Source organism: Dipodomys ordii, unplaced genomic scaffold, assembly GCF_000151885.1.
Source record: "Dipodomys ordii isolate 6190 unplaced genomic scaffold, Dord_2.0 Scaffold63, whole genome shotgun sequence".
NCBI lineage: Eukaryota > Metazoa > Chordata > Mammalia > Rodentia > Heteromyidae > Dipodomys > Dipodomys ordii.
In genome coordinates this window covers 4,608,298-4,631,752 of record NW_012267279.1, presented here as the reverse complement: position 1 = coordinate 4,631,752, position 23,455 = coordinate 4,608,298, and the positions used below count along the sequence as shown (strand labels likewise).

The 23,455-nt window shown below is 43.4% G+C and overlaps 1 protein-coding gene across 1 annotated transcript; it reads right to left on the bottom strand.

Moving 5' to 3' along the window:
- Positions 1-7,687: 7,687 nt before the first annotated feature.
- On the bottom strand, positions 7,688-21,883 carry Slc1a4 (solute carrier family 1 (glutamate/neutral amino acid transporter), member 4). The gene is made up of 6 exons (XM_013022482.1): positions 21,826-21,883; positions 18,456-18,622; positions 13,004-13,237; positions 12,456-12,650; positions 11,541-11,675; positions 7,688-9,132 (listed from the first exon to the last, which is right to left on the bottom strand). The coding sequence occupies exons 2-6, from the start codon at positions 18,593-18,595 to the stop codon at positions 8,898-8,900; spliced, it is 939 nt and encodes a 312-aa protein (XP_012877936.1). The 5' UTR covers positions 18,596-18,622; positions 21,826-21,883; the 3' UTR covers positions 7,688-8,897.
- Positions 21,884-23,455: the final 1,572 nt, after the last annotated feature.

Below are 23,455 nucleotides of genomic sequence, written 5' to 3'. Positions count from 1 at the left end.
GAATGAACTTGTGACTTAGAAATTATGTAATCACTTAATCACAATCAAGAAAAAAAAGAACTTCGGGGGAAGGGAGGGAGGGAGGGGATGGTAGGGGGAAAACAATGGAGGGGCTAACAATGTTCAAGAGGAAGTGTATTCATTACCTCACTCATGTAACTGTAACCCTCTGTATAGTATCTTTACAATAAAAAATTAAAAAAAAATATCAGAACAAAAAAAAAAAGAATGGTGATGTCTTTGTTAGAATACAAAAAAAAAAATAAAAAAAAAATAAAAAAAAAATAAAAGGCTATTCTAGACTTTAATTTCTGCTCTCCTTTTCCTCTTGGAAAGTCTTGCTTTCTGATTTTCTTTTACATTCCATGAGTTGAGGAGAAGAGACTTAGAATTCATGGACCATCTAGTCCAACCCCCTCAAAGTAAGATGAGGAAACCAAGGCTGATGAAGTGAAGGGAGCAACCCAAGGACACAGCTAGTGTGAAGTTGGCCCCCTACCAAGTTGTCTGTTGGGAAAGAAAAGGGAGTTTGCATGAAGTCTGTGCCATAAAACATAGAAATAAGGATTGATGGTACTGTTACTAAGTCTCTTAAAGCTCTTTAAACTTCTCAATTGATTTCTAACTTCATATGGCTTCCATATTTAAAATGTGACTGTGAGGACCCAGGGGAAATTGCTTGTGGTCTTGCCAGGCCACAGACTTTCTAAAAGAAGGCAAGCTCTTGTCACTGACTCATTCTCAAAAGCAGCTTGGTTTGGAATCTGATGGAGAGCTGAGTTTCTGGAAAAGTATCTTAGCCACTTACTGTTTTCTGTGCCCATCAGTGACCTGGAAAGTGCTTGGATCAGGGCTCCCTGGACAGCTTCTCAGCTAGCAATGGTTGAGGAAGAGGCCTGCCAAATGACCACTGGTGCTGTGTGGTCCATGGTCTGTGTAGTTAGAGAGAACCTAGCATGTTGGTGAATATATATTGTTATCCTAAGACTCAACAATGTCCTGACAGTCTTGACACCTCATTTTGTAGAAAAAGGTTCATCTTGTTGAGAACAACACTGATAACAGAAAACCATCGAGCCATTTCTGCCATTAGATTTTAGCCATTTGACAGCATCCCTTCCATGGCTGTGTCTATGTGAGTGGGGCTCCTCTGTCCATGCTCATCTTGTCCACTTGGCACTCATTGTGTGCATATTATGTCAGAAGAATGTGACATAAACTGTTTAAGGATTCAGCCAGCCCAAGAGAGCAGGTGTATCTTTTCCTGGAACTTGGAAGCCTTGCCAGGTACTCTTTGCGAACAGAGAAATTAGCTTGGTGTTTAAATGGAACATTAATAATGCATTATGAAATGATAAATTTGTTGTCCTCTACTAGTATTTAAAAACATTCTTGGGGCTGGGAAGTTGGCTCAGTGGTAGAGCGCTTGCCTTGTATGCATGAGACCCTGGGTTCGACTCCTCAGCACCACATAAGCAAAAAGAAAAAAGCCGGAAGTGGCGCTGTGGCTCAAGTGGTAGAGCACTAGCCTTGAGCTGAAGAGCTGAGGGACAGCGCCCAGGACCAGAGTTCAGGCCCCATGACCAGACCCAAAAAATAAATAAATAAAAAATAAAAACATGCTTGAACACAGAGTACCCATAAGCTCCCTCTTGTAATCTTTGCTATTTGAGAGGACAAGATCCGGAAGATATCAGTTTGAGGCCAGCCTGGGCAAAAAAGTCTATGACTAGGTCAACAGAGGGAAACTAGACAGGGCGGCACATGCCTGTCACCCCTGTGACGATGAGAAGCCTGGAACAGGCAGACTGCGGTCCAGGCTTACACCTGGGAGGGAATAAGACCCTATCTCAAAGCTTCCATTCTGTGTAAAACAGAACTGAAGTTGTAGCTGAGCAGTAGAGCACCTGCCTAGTAAGGATGAAGCCCTCAGCTCAAACTCCAGTACTATTAACAAATAAAAAACTCCACACATTGGATTTTGGAATTAGAAATATACATTCTCTAGGAAGAAGCTCATTATTTCAAAGACCTACTCAATTTTGACTGCTACAATAAAAAGAACTTTACCTTCTGCAAAGGAAAACCCAAAATCTATAATCAGTTTGTATATAACTGGATGAGAGAAAACCCTGCTCAAGTCACAAAAATGTCCAATTTTAAGGGCTGGGAAGGTGGCTCAGTGGTAGAGCACTTGCCTCGCATGCATGAGGCCCTGGGTTCGATTCCTCAGAACCACATAAGCAAAAAGGAAAAAAAAACGGAAGTGAGGTGCTGTGGCTCAAGTGGTAGAGTGCTAGCCTTGAGCTGAAGAGCTGAGGGACAGCGCCAGGCCCAGAATTTAGGCCCCACGACTGGAACCAAAAAAAAAAAAAAGTCCAATTTTAATTCAAGAAAAGAATACAGCTTTATATTTACTCACTCTTTATGCTGGGAATAGTAAGAAGGTTATAAAAACCACCTCTATTTCTATACTGATTGCACAGTCTTGTTTCTCTCCTGCTGTGATAAACTGTAGTAGGGCGACTCCTGAAGTTGTAGTTGTCTGAAGGCTTGACTGGACACACACAACCTTCTTCCAAGATGGCACACCCACGTGGCTTCCAAGTTGTTGGCTTTTGATAAAGGCCTAAGAACCTCCCCAGAACAACCTCTTCAATAAACTTCCTGAATTCTCTCAATATGTCCAGTAGTGGTGAATCATGCCTGTTATCCTAGTACTTAGCTATTCCAGAGGTTAAGATCTGGAAGAGAATCATGTCAGAGTCAGCCTGGGCAGAAAAGTCCCAAATAACCAGTGAAAAGTTAGGTTGGAGGTATGGCACAAGTGGTAGAATGCCAGATAACTAAGCAAGCTGATCATGTATGAGACACTGGGTTCAAACTCCAGTACCACCCCCTTCCCCCGCAAAATGGATACTGACCTCCTGTGAAGTGATTCATGAGTAAGCAAGATAGCACTACATACAGGCAGGCGCACGTGCACGCGCACATGCTCCCTCCCCCGCCACATAGTATATCAGATGCCACAAAGTGCCTGACAACAAACCTGGGTGCTTTGTCACACCACTTCACACGAGAAGAGAAGCTGACTAGCTAGGAAGGTCCTCTTGATCACAACATTTTTGCCTCTGAGACACATTACTATATACCCTTAACAAGTCGAAAACCTTACCAGTTTCACAGGGCAGACAAACTCAACATGCTTTGTTTGAATGTAAGTTAGACCTTTTAACTGCTGCTCACCTCCAGAGTCCAGGGCTGTCACTTACAACCATAAAGGTGGTGTACTGCTCAACTCCTGGGCATGCCATTCATATAGAATGTGGCGCAGTTGTGCCCCTTGCAGCTACTTAGCATGGCCACTCCACTAATGTTAGCAGAATCAGTTTCCTGGTTCAGACCATACTTCCCTTTTGTTGTTGCTCATTCCAATTCTGGGGGCTTGACCTCAGGGCCTAAGCACTTACCCTTAGCTTTTTTACTCAAGTCTGGTGCTCGACCACTGGATCCATAGCTCCACTGCCAGCTATTTGGTGGCTAATTAGAGATAAGAGGTTCATGATCTTTTCTGTCCAGGCTGGCTTTGAACTTGGATCCTCAGATCTCAATCACCTGAGTAACTAAGATTACAGGCATGAGGCATATATGAGCTACTGGCACCTGGCCAGACCATACTTAACTTAGCACATGCTATAGATCCATAGACCTTCATCAATTCTATGTGCTTCAGCAAAAGGCCAATTTTTGAAGTCTTTTGACACTAAACTTTTCTTTAAAGTTTGGCTGGATCTTCCAACTTTTCCTGAGATATGTGGCCTCCAGGCAGAATACAGGTGTAGTTAACTCCTGGCTACCCTGTGTGAATCAGGAAACAAATGCAGGGTCATTGTCACTTTGAATGAAACAGTCTCCTGAGGATGATTTCCTTAAGGAACACATTACTTCTCTCTCCTGGCTTTTGCTTCCCATTAATACATAACTGCTTCCTTACTTTAACAGTCTGAGTTCAGAAGGGGCTTGTCAGTCAGGTCAGACTCCTTAGCAAAGCTTTGTAAGGCCGCTTACTACATCTGAACCCGAAGAGGGGGCTAGATACTCTGGAATGGTAAAGAATTTATGTGAGAATATCTGATCTCCAATTTAGCAAGGCAAGTGAGGGGTGAACTTTAAAGGGTTTATTTTCTTTTGTCCTGGTGTGGGAAGAGGGGAGAATTTCCTTCACATATGGGAGTAGACCAAGTTGCCCTCACGTTCAAAAGAATGGAATTTGCTTACCCAGAGCATTTGTGATTATTCAAGTCTTCTCTAGGGAGATGGTCAGTCTCTGTCAAGGACATCATGGGCCTCCTCACGTCACTTCTGTGTTCTTGTGGCTAAGGTCCTGGCTGGCTGCACTTTTTGCTGGGATCAGAGACAATCTCCAATATCATGCTTCCCCTTCCATTTTGGAGCAGGAGGGATTTAATATTTCCCTTCTTATGTGCCCCTTCACTCACTGAGAGTCCCAAGCCAAAGACCTGCCAGTCAGGACTGTAAGGTTGGCAGGCAGACAGAACCTGACACCCACCCACATCTTCAATCTTCTCTGAGTGATGGCTAAGGACCGAGCACAGAACAAGAGAGTTAAGTCCCCTTGTGGAAGATAGTGTGTGGCTGGAGGGGTCTGCAGCCTGGATTGGCACTTGGAAGAGAGGCAGTTGTGAGTGGAAAACTTTTTATGAAGCAAGGACATCCAGTGCATCTCCTACAGGGGCCCCCCAGGCCACTGTTGAGTTGCTTTTTCGAACACAGTGTTAAGCAACAGACATATTCCTATACATGCAGGCACAGATGAGCAGAGGCCCACAAGTTGAGACAAATCTTCCTCTCTGTCTCTCCAGGGGTAAAAGGCTCAAACACACTTGTAATACTTGTTGGGCTCAGGCCAAAAAGGATTCAGGCTGGTCAGAAACCTTTCTAGCTACTGTGTCTGGTTTAAGAGCCAACTGTGGCACAGCACAGTCCACATGCCAGGTGCTTTTCTGAATACGTAACATCTATGAACTTGCTTCATTCTCACAAGAGCCTATGGCATTGCCAATTATATTTTAGCTGGAAGAGGCTAGGGCATGGAGAGATAAAGGTCACACATAAGTAAGTGGCAGAGATGGGACTGGAATCCACAGTCCATGCTCCTCCTGGCCACAGGATTCATACTGTTCGTGGAATTAACTGAAAGTTCTTTTGAGCAGGCTTCTGACCCAACAGACCTGTGCTCTTCCTAATCTAGTCACTTGCATGGAGGTAGCTTGAACAAGTGGACTTGCTGTCCTTGAAAAACTGACTCACTGAGTACTAGTCCTGCCTCCAAACACTCCATATGGGAGAATCCAACCATCCTCCAGGGGAAAAAATCCAGAGTTTTTTGTCATCAGCTCCAGCTGTGCAAATTCTCCTATCTTGTATGCGTTAGCCAGAAACAAAAACCAGTTCTACGTGGTATAAAGAGCTGGAAATGTCCACGTCAGAACAAGGATCAGCTTCTTCAAAACCCCAGGGTCTAAAAACTGCAGCTTCCAGTATGAGCTTGCAGAATAATCCTATCCTAAGAGGCTCTAGACTCCCTAATTGGGGTGGAATGTAGTGTCATTGAAAACAAGATTACAAAAGAGAATAGCTATGGTAGTGACTATGATAGAAGCATGAGCAACTGCCCACCTGCAGGGACTTTCCCAGTAATTCTATGGCCTCTGGGCTTTCTTCATTACTTCTGCTTTGTGCTTGGCTTACCATAGGACTCAGTTAAGGCCTGTCAACTTATCTGTTCTGACAAGCCCTAATTTTATGGATGTATATGTCAAAACCATACTTTTTTCAAGAGTTTTGTTAATGAGGAGTGGGAAGGATATGGGTAGCTTGATGTTCACTAGCTGGGGGTAGAGGGTACAGATAACTTGGTGACTCAGGCCCCAAGAAGTTTCACCCACCTGAGTGAGACAGCCCTGCCTCAGGGGCTCATGCTGGTTGGAAAGAGCAAGAAAAACTCAACTCAGTCACTTTAGGCCATCCCTTCGGAGAGCAATAGCTCTATTGAGTCAGCGCTCTTCCACCACAAGACAGGAGTCAAGGACAGGCAGGTCCCCATAGAAATATTATATTCTCCTTTGAGGACTGTGCTACATTTTAAGGCAAGTGTCATATGTACAAAACATCAGAGAGGGACAATGTTTATGAAAAATGTTACAGAATGACAGGGGAAACATTTCAGACAATTGCAGCACAATTGTTCCCAGTCAGAACCCTAGGTCTACTGACATCTATGTGGACTGAGAAACAGGGAGACATGGCACCTTTTCCCTCTTCCAGCCACACTGAAGTACCCTTCTCTGGACCACAGCAGCACTTCCTTTAATACAGGCCACTGGTTGGGATACAAGAGTTCAACCAGTGGGTCTCATTGCCAGCTCTGAATTCCAAGCTTTGTAAAATTCATATTTAGAAATGGAAAAATCAGAATACTAAAGACATACTGCTTGTAGTTTAGTCCTCCTCTATCCAAACTTAAGCTTGTTTGGATTAGAGGTGAAACTGCATACACATACTTACATGTATGTGAATATATACGTTATTTTATGTATACATATATATACATGGAAGAAAAAAAGTTAGCAAAGTCTGAAAAATAAGTCAGTGTCTATTTGCAGTTGGTATGCAACAATGTGATTGTCTACTCTTTAAGGTATTTGCTTAAGCTCTGGCCAGTGGTAGAAGGTTCTGTTAAGCTCCTGGCCCTCAGGCCTCACAGGATACTGGAATAGGATTTAGCTGGCTAGAAGAGCTGGGTCCTCCCACAGCCAGGTCAGCTCTGGGCCTTATGGCTCATCCTCACCCCTTTCAACTCAGGCACAGCCCTTCTCCCCACATTTAAAAATGGTCTCTGCCTTCTTTATACCACCTTTACAATAACCATACCTTTTTTTTTTTTAAAAAAAAGGTCTCACCCATCGGCACACACATCCTAAAGGTGTTTCCTCTGTCTGTAGGGCCAGGTGACATACAACAGGGATAATAAGAAAATGAATGAGATGGTGCACTGTGGACTTTAATAGCCTATGTGGGCTGTGTGGCAAAAATAGTGCTTGGACCTGGGGGTCACAGCAAAGTCGGATACATAGAGATGTGATGGAAGGTAAGGAAGAGGGTGTATTGGATGCTATCAAATGATTCATAAAGAATGAATGGCCCAATGAGTTCTGATTCATAAAGAGAACAGAGCCCCATTCAGGAAAGCTGCTCTTACTACAAGGCATCCTCCACGGACAAAGCCGCCACTTACATAAAGATAAGCACATAACAAGCTGGGTGCCAGTAGCTCACATCTGTAACTCTAGCTACTTTGGAGGCTGAGATCAGGAGGGTGGAGGTTCATGGTCTAGCAGTTCTGCCAGGAGGGCAGAAAAGCTTGCAAGACCCCTTTTCAACAGATAGCTAGTTGGATGCAGTGGTACATGCCTGTCATCCTAGCTATGACAAGAAGCCTACAGTAGTCAGATCCCAGGCCAGGCCAGCATTTGGAAAGAAAGCAAGACAACTCAAAAATAATCAGCACAAAATAATAGGGCTGGAAGGTGTAGCTCAAGGTGGTAGAATACCTGTCTAGTTATGTGAAGCCCTGAATTCAAACCTCAGTACTGAATTTAAAAAAAAAAAAAGAAGTGCCTGGTAAGGTTGTCCTTCTCACAGATTTGCAGTTTGCCTCACCAGATCTCTCTGAGGTAGGTAAGAGGCAGGTGACATCGGCACAGGACTTGCTGCAGGTCATACCGTAAATGTTATCAACAGCCTCACTAAGTAAATAGCAGATTTCAAGTTCTAAAGGCTTCCCCCCCCCCCACTAGACTAACACTGGGCTGCCTGGTGCTGGAGGCATGTGGACCATTTCATTAATAAACTTCTTAATGAAAGAAGTCCACATTGATGGAAATCAGCTAAAGCTCAGGAGTCTGGGAATGGGGCACCATATTTAGTACATGGGTTCCTTTTGGAAGGGTTGTTTTTGTAATTTTGTTTTAGCATGTGTTTTAAGGATTCTCATCAAATTATAATAGATTCATACACCCACATAGGTCATGTAACCTCATCATCTCTCCCCAGAAGATGTGGTCCTCTGGCCAAATCCTAGTGGTTAGACATAAAGGTGAAATGTTAACAGAGTCCAGGGCCCAGAAGTACACAAGTACTCCAGGACTGGGAAGGGAATGAGGACAACAGTGTGTATCTTTCCCAAGTGAGCAATCCCCTCTGGACCTCAGAACTTAAATGGTTTACTTAATGCTCCTGACTGTAGACCCAGCTGTGCTGATGCCAACCAGAGTATTTCTAAAGACATTGGCAGCACTTCTGGTCCTCTAGAAGCCACAAACATTTAGCTGGAATACAATCCTTTAAATACCCGAGTCCCAGCTCAGCAAATTCCAGCCAAGGATGAGAATTTGGTAATTTCTCCAATGACTACTTTTTGGGAGACAATAGGACAGGTGAACGAAAATCCCCAGGGTTTGCCCAGAAAGCACCTGATGCAGAGCTGCTGGGGCAATGGAGAATACATGTGTGTTTTCTCCATCTCCACCCACAGACTCCCACCAGCCCAGAATCCTTCCAAGTGGGCAGCTCAAGGAGGTATTTCCACACAGAGCCTTGGGGCATCCACAGCTATGCGTGGACATGGAAGAAGCCAAATGTCAGAGTGTCCTGGTCCTTGGTCACCAGTTCCCACTAGGGAGCCCAACGCCTGGGCTGAAAAGTCATCATTAAACTGGTGACTGGGCCACAGAATTGCTCAGGAGACGCAAAGTCCACGAAGGCTGTGCCCATGTCTAAGTGGGCTGGCCAACCGGGCCCTCGGCCCAGCTCCTTCACAGCACTGACTCTTTGGATTCCAGTTCTGGGGCACTGGCTCCAGGGCCAGCGGGGTTCTGGTGTGTCACCAGAGGCGACGTCTCCTCCTCAGCCTTGCAATTGGGGATGGCTTCTACCTTCACTTCTCTCAGCTCCTGCTCGTCCTTCTTCATTGCCTTCTGATTCAGGTGGTGGAGGATGCCGGCTCCCAGGGCATCCCCCTCTACATTCACCACGGTGGTGGTCCTGTCCCTGGCAGGGAAAGAAAGCGGTAGGTGTCATGTTCAAGGCCATCAGGAAAAGAGCTGGGAGGAGCAAGGCTTTGTCTCAGGCGATGGCCATGGGGAAGTTGTGACTGGAGGGATTTTGTTTCCTGGAAGGCATGTCACTAAGAGACTTGCCCTAAACTGATTTTCTTTGAACAATCTTCTACTCTCATAAAAATATGTAAAAGTGGTGCATACGAGAATCCAATGTATAACCTACAAAATTAAGAAGAGTGAGGGAAAGAATGGGTAGGGGAGGGATGCGTGAGGAAAAAGGGTGACAGTGATCAAGATAAATTGCGTGCATAATTTTTTTGTGAAATGGCAACTCCTTTGTACAACCACTTAAAGATTTAAAAAAGTAGAAGCCTGGTGCCAGTGGGTCATGCCTGTAATCCTAGCTACTCAGGAGACTGAGATCTGAGGATCATAGTTTGAAGCCAGCCCAGGCAGGGAAGTCTATGAGACTTTTACCTCCAGTTAACCACCAGAGAGCAAAAAGTGGAGATGTGGCACTACCCTTGAGCAGAAAAAGCTAAGGGATAGCTCTCAGGCCCAGAGTTCAAGCTCCAGTATGGGTCACATATGAGTATATGCGCATACATATATGTGCATATGCATATGCACACACACTAGACCTTTGTTGATAGAAAATTTGAAGGAAGAAGACAAGCTAATGCATATTCCACAACTCTGAGAGTTCTTTGTGGCGTTTCTCTATGCCAGTGAACATCATCATATCATATTGTATGTAACTGGAGAAGAAAGTAGATGTGGTTTGGCATCCAGCTCTCTTCCCCTTGGCATTCTCATTTTGGCCATGCTTCACTCCATGACACTAATCTCCCATGCATTCATTCTATGGCTCTGGAAAAGCATCACCTCACAGAAAGCCTTTCCAGAAGTTTTCTTGCTGCAAGTTAGCCCAATGGCCACTCCTGTCCCTAGAGCTTAGAGATAGTACTATGCTTTTTTTTTTTTTTTTTCTGGGCCTGAGTGCTGTCCCTGAGCCTTTGTTCTCAAGGCTACTTACTATTCTACCATGTAAGCCACAACTCCACATCTGGTGTTTTGTGGTTAATTGGGGATAGAGTTTCATGGATTTTCCTTCCCTGGACTGCCTTTGAACTGTGATCCTCAGATCTCAGCCTCCTCATAGGTTGAGCCACTGGTACCCAGCTGTACTGTGTCTTTTAAAAGAAAAGGGAGATAATGAACTCTTCCTAAAGAATGCCAGAGGGCTGAAGCCATTGCAGTGAGACTGGAGGCTCTGGGTAGCCACGGGGACCCTATTTCCCTCCCAGCTAAGCACTCCACACACACGGGACATGAGGGGTAGGAAAGACATAAGCATATAATACAGCTCTGATCCGGTCTAAGCTGCCAGCTTAGGGACAGAGTTCCCTCTGATAAGGTGTCTGGACAATAGGAGTCTCTATGGGATACTTCACCCTTATTTCTCTAAGGGGCCCTCAGGATTCGGAGTAGTCCCTTTGGATACAGGTCCACCCATTGCAACAATGAGATGTACAAGACGTTATGTCGATAAACAAACTTTACCCAAAAGCCTAGTGCCAGGCACCTTGGTTCAGGTTCTCTCCTGTCTGGTTGTGACTAGCCCCACAGGAATGCCTTCTTTGCTAAATAGTTATTGAATGCTCTCCTCTCTGTCCGGGCCCTGGGCCCTGGGCCCAGCAGAACACAACACAGAAGAGTTCACATTATATAGCTACTGCATAGAAAAGCTAGGACTTGAGTCCAGGTGCTGTGTTCCAGGGCTTATCTTGTACCTATATGGTCTGCTGTGTGAACATCACTACTTCAGGTGGTCTTCCCTATATATGGGTGTTATTTATACCTGCAAATGTATCACAAGACTCAAGGAATCAGCATCTAGAAACTCTTCTGCACCATCCCAGGAGGCCTGGAGCTGTTGGTCTGGATCACCTCTTTGCCTAACTTTGCTTCTCCTGAGCTTGAGCCCCAGTCATTCCCATTAGCAGGGCTCATTCTCTCCTTGTACAGAAATCATCCTTCAGACATAGCCAGGGTAGGGACAACCACTTTCAAGTGATCACTGCTCTGATTACTTAGGATTCCGTGCAGCCAACAATCATAGGCCTTTCACCCCTGCGTCTAGGATGAGGGCCTTGACCCTGGCAAGTTTTCAGTAACAGTACCTCATCATCACTCATGAATGTTCACAGACACTTGACCTCCATATTGCTTAATGTTTCCTGTCTACAAATCTGGCCCTGCCAGCTCAGTCTAGGCTCCTTCACAAGGCAGAGGTGTTTTAAGTTTGTCCTCATGCCCCAGGCTTAGCAGAGTGTCAAGCACCTAAGGAACTCAGTAAGACTTTCTTTCTCAGTGTCCTCAGAACCTTCTACTCACACAATCCAGTCCACAGCAAGGATCAGAGAGAGGTCATGAGTGGGCAGCCCGATGGCCTCCAGGATGATGGCGATAGTGAGGACCCCTCCAGCTGGCACACCTGCTGCTCCAACGCTGGATGCCGTGGCCGTCACGCTAGGGGATGGCAAAGCAATGTCAGGCACTCTCACAGAGCACAACTGGGGCAGAGGGAGCACAGAGACATGCAGCCAGGCTTAGAAATGAAAACTACTCTACCATCGATTCTAGGGGCTCAGGAGACAGACTGTACCCTCCCACATACAGTCATCCCACCAGATCCTCAGATTCAACCAACGATGGGTAAAAAATATTTTAAAAATGTGCCTTAACTGAACATGTACAGACTTTCCCCTCTTGTCTTTGTGCCCTAAGAATGCAGTGTCACAACTATTTACATATCATTTAACTATAGCAGGTGTTACAGATAATCTAGAGAGGACTTAGAGGACATGGGAAAATGTGAGTAGCTTATATGCAAATGTATAAGGGACTTCAGAATGGGAGGACAGGGAGCTCCTGGAATCAATGCCCCCAAGATAAGAAGGGATGATGGTAATGAATGCACACTGTCTGCATTTACAAATGAGACCCAGAATTGTGGTGAGATTGGTTTTTCAAAGGAAATCACAAGCCAGGTGCAGTAATCCAAGCTACTAAGATTCTGAGATTGGGAGAGCTGAGTTAGACTCAACCAATACACTGGGCAGGGTAGTTTGCTCCTGTTATCTCAGCTATGCAAGAAGTATAAACAGGAGTATCTCACATCTGGACATCTTAAGACAAAAAAAAAAAAAAGCAAGACCCTATTTAAAAACTAAAACAAGCAAGAAAGGAAGGGAGGAACCTCAGGTTTTGAGCCAGGCCTAAAGATGAGGGAAAGAATGCCAAGCTTACAGAATTGTGAAAATCTGTCCTGCATTCAGCTCAAAGTTGTTGAGCTGGGCGATGAACACTGCAGCCACACACTGGAAAATGGCTGCTCCATCCATGTTCACAGTGGCCCCAATGGGGAGAATGAACCTGCTGATCCTCTTGTCCACACCATTGTTTTCTTCAATGCACTTTATCATAGAAGGCAGGGTTGCTGAACTAGAAATGGAAAAATAAAACACCGTCAACCCTCAGAGTAGCCTCTTCTCAGACTCTGGGACTGAGGGGTTAGCAGCATTTGAGTTCCTATTTTTCCTTAAAATATGGGGAAACCCATAATTGTTTCAAAGTTTCTAGTGTAACAGGAGGCTTTATGAATTCCCAAATTATTCACAATTTGACTTTCTGGATTTAGATGTTGTTGATTTACCTGTTCTAAATTTCTCAAGATCCAATGTAGCCTCAGGGCAAAATGCTCCCCAACTAAAGCCTGGTAGTGCACCTGCCACTAGGCTGCCTGGTTCTATACCGATGTGGCTCAGAGCAGCCAAGGCCACCCCAAGCCCACTCACCTGGAGCAGGTAGCAAATGCTGTCGCAAATGGTGTGAGGAGGCCCAGGAGGAATTTGAATGGGTTTTTGCGTGTGAAAGCAAAATAAACTAGTGGCAGAATAATTCCTCCATGAATAATGTGGCCCAATATGGATGCAAAGATGTATTTCCCAAGGCTGGTCACTAACACGACAATGTCCTTCATTTCCACAATCTTGCTTCCAACCAGGAACATAATGCCCACAGGGACATACCTAGGGTAGAAGCACAAGGTACTACTGGTCAGGTCGGTGAGGAGAGGCTGGGAGATGGATACCGGCCCTTCCTGACACAGAATACAAGGACTTTCAATTAGGCCATCACCTCACTCTAGGATAATCCTGAGCACAGAGAAGGACTGGAGTCAAACATCCCCATTTTATCAGTCATGAGACTGAGTGAAATAAAGTACTAAGGGTACTACTTCCCTTGGACACATGGGTTGTTTTTGTTTGTTGGTTGGTTAGTTTGAGGCAGGGTCTTTCTATGTAGCCCATCTTCCTGCTCCACCCTCCTGAATGGTGGGATTATAGGCATGTACCAGAACACCTAACGCTACCAGTGTATCCGATGATAGATTCTACCATGCACATGAGCTCCCAGAAAGGCAAGGGACCCAAGATCAAAAGCTCTGAGATTTGTGAACTGGACTTTCAGTTCTGCTCAGCCTTGTTTTGGGAACTTAGAAACAGGAAAGACTAACATCTGTTTCACAGAATTGTGATACAAAGCTGGGACTTGTGTGAAGTTTTACATTCTTTGTGGTTTAGAAAACATGATCCCGTGGGAAAAAGTCATTAACAAAGACTCTCTGGGAGCACTGCTAGAACGTGAAGATTTTTTTTAAAGGCAGAAGAGGAAGGAATGACTTACGGGAGCTACAGAGAACAAAAGTCAGTTGTTCAGAATTTAATGTCAACTCAGGAAAAAGTTTATAAATTTCAAGGGGGTACAACAGAGTAAATAGTATGAAATCTTTCTCACATCTGTCCCCCAAGCTCCCAGAGGAGAAAGCCAATGTCACTGGCTTCTTAAGGATTCTTCCTGGACATCTTCTAAGTGGTATTATTAATTTCAAATCTCATCACCATACATAAAAATACATTCTCTCTTCAAAACTTCAAACATTATAAACACGACCAAATTCCTCTTTGGACATCAACTACTCCTCTGCTTACATCTACTTATACTTTTTAAGCATTTATGTATGTAGAATGCATTTTAATTCTATGTTTGTGGTGGGGGAGAGGGGGGTAGATGAGAAGGGAGGGTAAGGGGAAACAAAGGAGGAGGCAACAATTCTTGATAAGAAATGTACTCATTACCTTGCCCGTGTAATTGTAACCCCTCTGTATGGTATTTTCACACACACACCAAAAAAATCTACATTTCTCACCCTGATCACACTTTTGAGATCTTTTCCTATCAGTGCCTAGAAATCTACACCATTCCTTCCATTACTATGGTGAAATGTACATAACATTGAACACTTCAGTCACTGAGGTATTCAGTTCACTGCTAAATGGCCTGCATCACTCCTTTCTCCAGAACCACCTCCTTTCTTTTCTCTTTCTTTTGTGCCTCATAACTGGGGCTTGAATTTGGAGCTGGGGTGCTGTTTCTTAGCTTTTTCACTGAACGCAGGCACTGTATCACTTTGAGCCACAGCTCCACTTCTGGCTTTTTGGTGGTTAGAGATAGAGTCTTATAGTCTTTCCTACCTGAGTTGGCTTCACACTGCAATTGTCAGATCTCAGCATCCTGAGTAGTAAAGATTACAGGTGTGAGCCATTGGCTTCAGAACATTTTTATCACCTAGAAACTCTACCTATTAACTAGAACTCTCGCCCTAATTTTCTTTTATCAGCTTGTGCTTTATAACTACTGTCAACTTTCTGTTTATCTACAAATTTGACTGTTCTAGATATGCAAAAGTAGAATCATATATTATCCCTTTTGTGATGGCTTATTTCACTTAGTATGATGTCTTTGGGGTTCATCCACATGTAAGAATTTCATTCTTTTTTAAGGCTCAATAATACTCCATTTTATATATTCCATATACCTTTTAGCCATCCATCCACTGATGAACTTTTGGGTTGTTTCTATCCTTACCTTATTACTTAAAGATATTTCTTCAGAATGAATAACCTGTAGAATACTGTAGGTTGTTTTGCTATTGTTGTGTTAATGGTGTCATTTAAATTGATTCCAGCTACTTATCATTATAAACACCATTGCAAACATATCCCTCTGTGTCCACATACCTATGTCCTCGGACAGGGGATACCAAGAAGAAGTGCAGGGAGGGGGGAGGCAGGGGTGTGTGCACACTTAAATTTTAGTGGGTACTGCTGACTCAGAGTGGCTGCTCCAGTTCTCATCCCCACCTGTGGTGTAGAGGAACATAGTCCTCCTGTACCAGTTCACCAGGGAAGATTTGACCCCAGGGAACTCCCGCAGGTACCTTGAGAACAGCTTTGGCTGTTACATCATAACTATGGCGGCCTGCTGCTAGTGGCGTCTAGGTGGAGGCAGGATGCTACCCCTTCCCCACCAACTTGGCCTCCCACACACACAACAGCCCTTCACAATAAAGAATGGTCAGCCCAAAATGTCAAAAGCACTTTTCCTTACCCTTATCAGTACCTGGTAAAAACCCAATGCTCATTCCTCTGATTTCTAGTGAGGTTGGGCAGTTCTTAATATGCTTACTGCTTACACAAGTCTCTTCTTCTATGAATTGCCTACTCATATACCTTTTCCATTTTCCAAATTTTCCATTATTCATATACATTTTCCATTTTTCCATATTTGGTCTTTTTTAGTGAGTTCAGTGAATAGTCAGGCGCGCTAATTTTTTTTTTTTTAAAGACAAAATCTTGCTATGTAGCCCAGGCTGATCTCAAACTCATGGTCGTCCTGCATCCACATTCTGAGATCTTTGGTTTCAATGTGTGTATTTGGAGGAAAAAAAGAGCTACTATTATTGAAAATTCTCCCAAACCTGGTTGAGGTTTTTTAAATGTGAAGGCATTTAAAACTCCAATTTTAGGCAGAATGTGTTGGCACATATCTATAATCCCAGCACTTTGGAGGTGTGGTGGTGGATTCTTCTGAGTTCAAGATCATAGTGAGCCCCTGTCTCAAAAACCACTCACCCACCCAACAAAACCCTCTAATTCTGTGTCCTGTGTACTTTCTGGACAATGATCTCCCATCGCAGTCAGATATCTGCCTTCCTGTTGATGTAACTAACCAGGACATCAGACTGAACACTAAATTGATTTTGGGATTGAAAACAGATGCTCTAACCAGGGAGTACTACTTTCTTGCATAAAGTTTATTTTATTGTAAAGTTGATGAACAGAGGGATTACAGTTGCATAAGTAAGTTAGTGAGTACACTATTTTTTTTTGGGGGGGGGTCGGCGGTCGTGGGGCTTGAACTCTGGGCTTGGGAGCAGTCCCTCAGCTCTTCAGCTCAAGGTGAGTGCTCTACCGCTTGAGCCACAGTGCCATTTCCAGTTTTCTAGTGGTTTATTGGAGATAAGAGTCTCAGGGACTTTCCTGCCCGGGCTGGTTTTGAACCGTGATCCTCAGATCTCAGCCTCCTGAGTAGCTAGGATTACAGGCATGGGTACATTATTTATTTATTTTTTGCCAGTCATGAGGCCTGAGCTCTGGGACTGGGTGCTGTCCCTCAGCTCTTCAGCTCAAGGCTAGCACTCTACCACTTGAGCCACAGCACCACTTCCAGCTCTTTCTGCTTATGTGGTGCTGAGGAATGGAACCCAGGGCCTCATGCATGCAAGGCAAGCACTCTACCACCGAGCCACCTTCCCAGTCCAGCGGGTACATTATTTTTAAGTGTTACTGCCTCCCTCATTTTCTCCCTCTCCTGTCTCCCAACTCTCCTTCCCCCAAGATGTAAAGTTCATTTTAAACAGTGTCTAGTGAGTTTCACCCTTCGTCCCACCATTTCTGTGGTTACCCTTCCCTTCCCTAAATACAAGACAAAGGGTACAGAAATAAAAAGTGATAATAGGGAATAAACAAAAGGAAAAAAGAAAAAGAACTGCAAATAGCACACTTAAAAAACCCCTCTTATTTCCATTTCTTGGCGTTTATTTCAATAAGCATCATTTTATATGGTCATATGTACCCCACTCCTAGGCATTTACCCAAATGACCACAAACAAGTCCATACTAAAGCTACCAGCACAACCATATTCATTGCAGTATTATTTACCATAGCGAAGATATGGAATGGATCAAAAAATGTGGAATATATACACAATGGAATTCTATGTTTCCATCAGAAAAAATGGCATTGCCCCATTTGTAAGGAAATGGAGACTTGGAAAAAGTTATATTAGGAAAGTAAGCCAGCCCCAAAGAAACATACTCTGCATGGTCTCCCTCATTTGTAATAAGGTTTTTTTTAATCCACACTTTGGGAGGATTTTATACTGAAAAAAAAAACAAACTAAAAAAAGAACTTTCTATCTGATGAAATAGCTTTCTCCTCTTCAAAAATACCAGTTCTTAGCCCAGCTCATCAAGAGTCCTGTGAAGTGGCATGTTTACAGTACAAGAATGAAGCTCTGGAATATCAGATTGAGCAAGAGGAATGCCATGAGGAAAGTGTCGATTTGGCCTCTCACTTAGTTTCAAATTTTTAACATCAATCCAGCTGGCACTCAATGCCATTGGAAAGAACAAAGTTCTGGGATCTTCAAGGGTTGACAGTGAGCAAATACTCTGTGCATGAAAACATCAGCTAATTCTTAATAACAAATGGTTATCAGCTAAAAGCCACAGAGGTCTGGTATGGGTGAAATACCATGCAAAGCTTACACAGGATGAGCACTGGAATTGCTTTGAGGGAACTGGTCACATTTTTACCTTTTTTTCTTTGCCAGCAATTAATCTAGTGGTTTATATTGAGTAATCATCTTTTCACTGCTATTGTGCAAAGGAACATTAAGGAAATCAAAGCTTACCTACAAGACATCACAAGTTATTCCTTCTGGCTGGGTGGAGATGGGTTGTCCTTGATGTTGTGAAATGATATAGTGAGGAACCTCCAATCATTTTAGGATACATGAACCTTAGTTTATGCAGCCGATAGCACAAGGAATTCATTGCTTTATAAAATGATCTGGGTAGCCCATATAATATGTGCTGACAGTGGGTCAATGTGGACGCCAAGGAGGGCTGGAAACTGTTGTATCTAATTCTCTGAGGTCCTAGACAAGAGAAGACATGCCTCCACCTCCATCACCTCCTCTACTGAGACTGGTGCCAATAACATCCAGAACACTGGGCCAGGTGGCTCCTACCCCAGGTAACCTAGAATGGCAGACAGGTCCTTTCCAGGACATCAGGGGAAATGTGAGGGAAAGGAGGAAGCAGGGAGACAGACACTCACCACATGATCCACGACACCAGCACCATTGTTGCCTCATTGAAGGAATTGAAGAAACGGATGAGCTCTTCTCCCTCAGAGCCTAGCTTCTTTAGGGCCACCCCAAGCATCAGGGCAAAAAGGACCAATCCTAAAATGTTCATCCCTTCAATCTCAGTGCTGATGGGTACCTGAAAAGGAAACGGATTCAGCATAGTAAAGCAGAAAGTAGTTTGCCATTGATCCAAGTTCTAGTTCTGGCTTGCATATTAACTTCTCTTCCTTTAGGTTCTCCATCTATAAGAGAAAGTGAGTTGGACTCAGTAGCTCTCAACAGGTTGGTTTTAAAGTCGACCTTTTTCTTTAGGGTTTGAGCTCCTTTGTCCTGGGTGAGAGGTACATGTGTGAGCTGGGGAGAGGGCAGAAGTACCTCTTCACTCTAGTGACAGACCTACCACACAGCCTGGGCTGGAAAATCCCTGAGGATCTCTTGTCCCTTTCAGCCCCTATCATTAAGGCTGGGGCCTGGCCTGGTGTCTGGTAAATGGGCACTCAAAATTAGTACATACATGCTGTCTAGGGACTTTGCTAGTTTCCAAACTAACTGGAGACTTCCAAGCAAAAGGTACAATGAACATGAATTATACCAAGGACTTAGAATTCAAATACACAGTAAATACTGGTTCCTTTTTCATTTTTCTTTTAGCTTTTATTATGAGAAATTTCAAATCTAATAGAAAAGATGAAATACAGGATGGTGATTTACCAACTACACAGATTTTGTTTCTATTGATATAGAAATTACCAGTCATACCTACATTACTTATAGAGGAAGAATATTTGGAGCCTGACTCCCACTACTTCTAGCTACATGAGGTAAGTTTCTTAATCTCTCTGCCTCAGTTCCCCATTTATTAAATGGGAATAAAAAAGTAGCTAACAAATATTTGTTATGATGACTGATTGCACTTATACATTAAGTACTCAGACTATCCCTGGAAAATGAAAAATAAAAAAAAGAATTAGCTGCTATTTTGTTATGGATATTGGGTTAGAATTCAGTCTATGCTTGCTTTATCTGGAGTTTGTTCTTCTCTAACATTATGATAAACCTATAGACAATAAGACTTCTAAACAGCATTATTTTCTCCCAAGACTTGGTCTATTAAAGCTGTAGGGGTTAATTAACTATGGAGACATTAGACTGGATTTTAATGCTTCCTCTACTGCTAGCTTTTAAGGAAGGTCACTAGTAAAAGTCAACAGGATTCTATGGGGTGTATGGCTAACACACAGGTTTGTCCACTAACATTTTATTTTGTCAGTAGTGCAGTTTGAATTTTAGGACCTTGAGCTTGCTCAGCTTGCTTGCTCACAGCTGGTACTCTATTACTTGAGTTATACCTCCAACCCAGCTTTTTTCTGCTATTTTAGAGATGGAGTCTTATGGACTTTTTTTGCCCAGTCTATTTTTGAACCACAGTCTCCTCATGAATAGTTAAGATTTTGGGCATGAGCCATCAGCATCTACTTTTTACATGTTTGTTTTTTCCTCTTGATCTATGTTCTGTGTCCTAACTGGAATTGACACTTAAGAATCGATGCAATCAGAAAACTTATGTACTGAGCAAAAGTTAGTTTTAGAAGTCTGCAATTCTAAGGTATGGTGTTTAAGATTAGGCTTTTCCAGAAAAGGAAATGACTTTCTGACTTGAGGCAATACCGGTAATTTCTCCAATGAAAATATTCCTTTCTGTAGAGAAAGCTGGTGGCAGGTGGGTTTAGAACAAGGTGTGCTGCACTGCAATACACTTAGAACCTTGACATTGACCATAAGCTAAGAGAGCTACAACCAGAGCTGCGTCCTAAGCTGTGCTTTGTATGCATATTCTGTTCCCAATACCTATACCACTCATTCCCTCCATTAGGAGTTCTGCAAGAGCAGAACTTTGCCTTATATATAGTGGCTGCCAAATAAATCAGTTTACTGAATTAATGATTGAATGAAAGCCTAGGTAGGAGTTGTGTACCTACAGCAAGTTATTACTTGGGATCAAAGTAAGCTTGGAAGAGAGCCATGGGGCAGGGGCCTTTCCATGTGTCCTAGGGCCTCTGGGCTCCACTTCTCACTCCATCCCTGGGACAAGGATTACTCCTGCTATGTCTTTATGTAATCTTACAGCCTGAAAGCAGTGAAGATGCACTGCTCCTCCTGCGGCTGGTCTTCTTGCAGTCCTAGCTAAGTTTACAGCGAGGACAAGGGGATAGCAGCATTGCAGTGGGGGAATCAGGGCAGCTAGGAGAAGTCATGATGCCAAACTCCAAAGGTATTGCAGGGATAAGCTGTGTTCCAGCATTTCTGCAGCATTGCTCTTGGCTTTGAATGGTCATGATCATCCTCAGAAGACCGTCAGCTAGAATCATTTACAATGGGGATAAGTCCCACAAGTGCAGGCTGTCCCAGGGTTCAAATGACATGTCAAAGGAGAGTGTTGACTTCATTTTACACATAAATAGCTTTTTAATGCAATGTTTTCATATATATTGCATGTTCCAAGAATATCAAATTGATGTTAAACACAAGAAAAGAAACATCTATTTTGTTGTGAACTTCACTGTATGTGATTTGCCATTTTAGAAAATGTATCACCAAGACAAAGTGCTAATAGCCAAGTCCAAAGGGCCTGTGTACACTCTACAAAGCCTGATGTCAACCTGGAGTCCTAGCAGGGATGGTCAGGGTGATTCTATGCACAGATTCAAAACTGGCTACTTAGCATGCAATTCAAAATCCCCCCAAAAGGGGAAAATGCCAACATTTATTTTATATTTTTAGAGACAGTCTTGCTATATTGCCCAGGTTGACCTGAATCCTTACACTCTAGTGACTCTTGTGCCTCAGCCTCCCACGTAGCTGGAATTATAGGTATACAATACTATGTCCAGCTCAATCTCACTGATTTGAAATCAAAATTTATTTGTTTCAAGTCTATACAAATACCTGAAAACTTGGTATAGCTTTTAATATAATTGTGCATTTACATAGTAAAATATGGATTGTTTTATTATTTATTACTTTGATTTTTAAAAAGTTATCTGTGTATGGGGTGAATTGCAACACCTATTAGTTATATTCTAGGATAGTAGAAAAGGTATTAGAAAATATTTTAAATATTCTCTGAAGATTTGGTGGCTGTGGTGGCTGTATTGGCATTTGGCCATAGTGACAAACAACTACAGAAGCAAATCTAATTCACAGGCTTAGAATAGTCCATTCAAACTATGAAGGTGTTGACTCTACTAAGAAAAGATTTATCACATATGTCCCTTACATAAGGAACATTGTACACTTTATACACTATTTCTTCACAAGAAACTTTATAAAGAACTTTACCTTCTCACGGGTCACATTTCCAAAGTTGTTGGTGCGGTTCACCACGTAATAATCAGTTGCATACTGTGATAAAGAAAAAAAAATAACCCAGGTTAATGCCCAAGTGAAAAACAACCAGGGAAACTGAGGCACATGTGACCCTGTTGCTGTTCTGACACTGTTCCCAGGGAGTTTCCTGGGCATGCCTCACTAGCTTGGCTTGATGAGAGCCTCTGAGAACTGGATAAAAATTCCACCAAGACCAACCATCATGTACTTCTAGAGGACTTTGGGTTATTTAGGGACCCAATGAAATAGAGAAAATTCCCATCTGGTGCTTGGGCAATGGTTTGGAGAAGACATGCTGATAATATGATTTCTCTCAATAGCTGATATTTCAACTTACTTGGCAATATTTCTATAATGTCAAAGTTCACTTTTTAATGTGAACTTTTTCACTTTACTTTCATTCATTTCTTTATGCCTCACTTCATTCCAAACTTGTTTGAGCATGATTGCTCTTTAACATCTGTTTCTAATCTGGCTAAAGCCTCCACTCTCCACAGCAAGAGCAAGGGGCATGAAGACATCTCCCCAGGCTTGATCCTACAGTGAGGGTGACTCCAAATACCTCTACAAGGTGCCCACAGTTATTTCCTGTGGCAGTCCACACTACTGGTGGAATCTTTTCACTCCTACTAAGGAAATGTGGACCTGTGGAAATCTAGAACTGCCAGAAAGAGGCCACTTGGAGATAGAGACCAGAACCTGCAGTGCATCTGCCTTGGATGAGCTCTGGCTTCTCTCTGTTTTGATTTACAGGGTTTCAGAAATGCAGAAGACTTCTGTGTCCACATACAGATTAAAAAAGGAGAAGTTGGGGCTGGGAAGTTGGCTCAGTGGTAGAGTGCTTGCCTTGCATGCCTGAGGCCCTGGGTTCCATTCCTCAGCACCACTTAAGCAAAAAGAAAAAAGCCGGAAGTGCTGCTGTGGTTCAAATGATAGAGCACTAGCCTTGAGCTGAAGAGCTGAGGTGCAGCGCCCAGGCCCAGAGTTCAGGCCCCACGACTGGGGCCTGAGAGGTTGTAAGTAGAAACAGAAAAGACTTTGCTTATGAAAAGCAATCAGGTTAGACCATTTTATCTAGCCCATTCTATCCCTTCCCTTTGTGAGAATGGCCACAGGTTGTTCTTTGGTGCATTGTTAACAGAGAAAACTAAAAGCAACCTCAATGCCCACCAACAGAGGACAGATGGGAGGGAAATGATGTTATCCATTTAGATTGGCACGTTCTACAGCCATTAACATTATGTTGAAGGATTTTTACCTCTCTGGGAAAATGTTCATACTGCCTTTATTTTTTTTTATTTTTTTATTTTTTGGGTCCGGTTGTGGGGCCTGAACTCTGGGCCTGGTCGCTGTCCCTCAGCTCTTCAGCTCAAGGCTAGCGCTCTACCACTTGAGCCACAGTGCCACTTCCGGCTTTCTGGTGGTTTATTGAAGATAGGAGTCTCACGGTCTCTCCTGCCCGGGCTGGCTTTGAACCGCGATCCTCAGATCTCAGCCTCCTGAGTAGCTAGGATTACAGGCGTGAGGCACCAGCGCCCAGCTATGAGTACATTTCTTACCAAGCATTGTTGCCTCCTCCTTT

Bases quoted from the DNA above. Each gene is read 5' to 3' on its own strand.
- Slc1a4 (XM_013022482.1), bottom strand. From the start codon at position 18,595: ATGAACATTTTAGGATTGGTCCTTTTTGCCCTGATGCTTGGGGTGGCC. The intron at 13,238-18,455 runs GTGAGTGTCTGT...CTTCTACCCTAG, and splicing joins CTGGTGTCGTGGATCATGTG to GTATGTCCCTGTGGGCATTA. The intron at 12,651-13,003 runs GTGAGTGGGCTT...TTCCATTTCTAG, and splicing joins GCATTTGCTACCTGCTCCAG to TTCAGCAACCCTGCCTTCTA.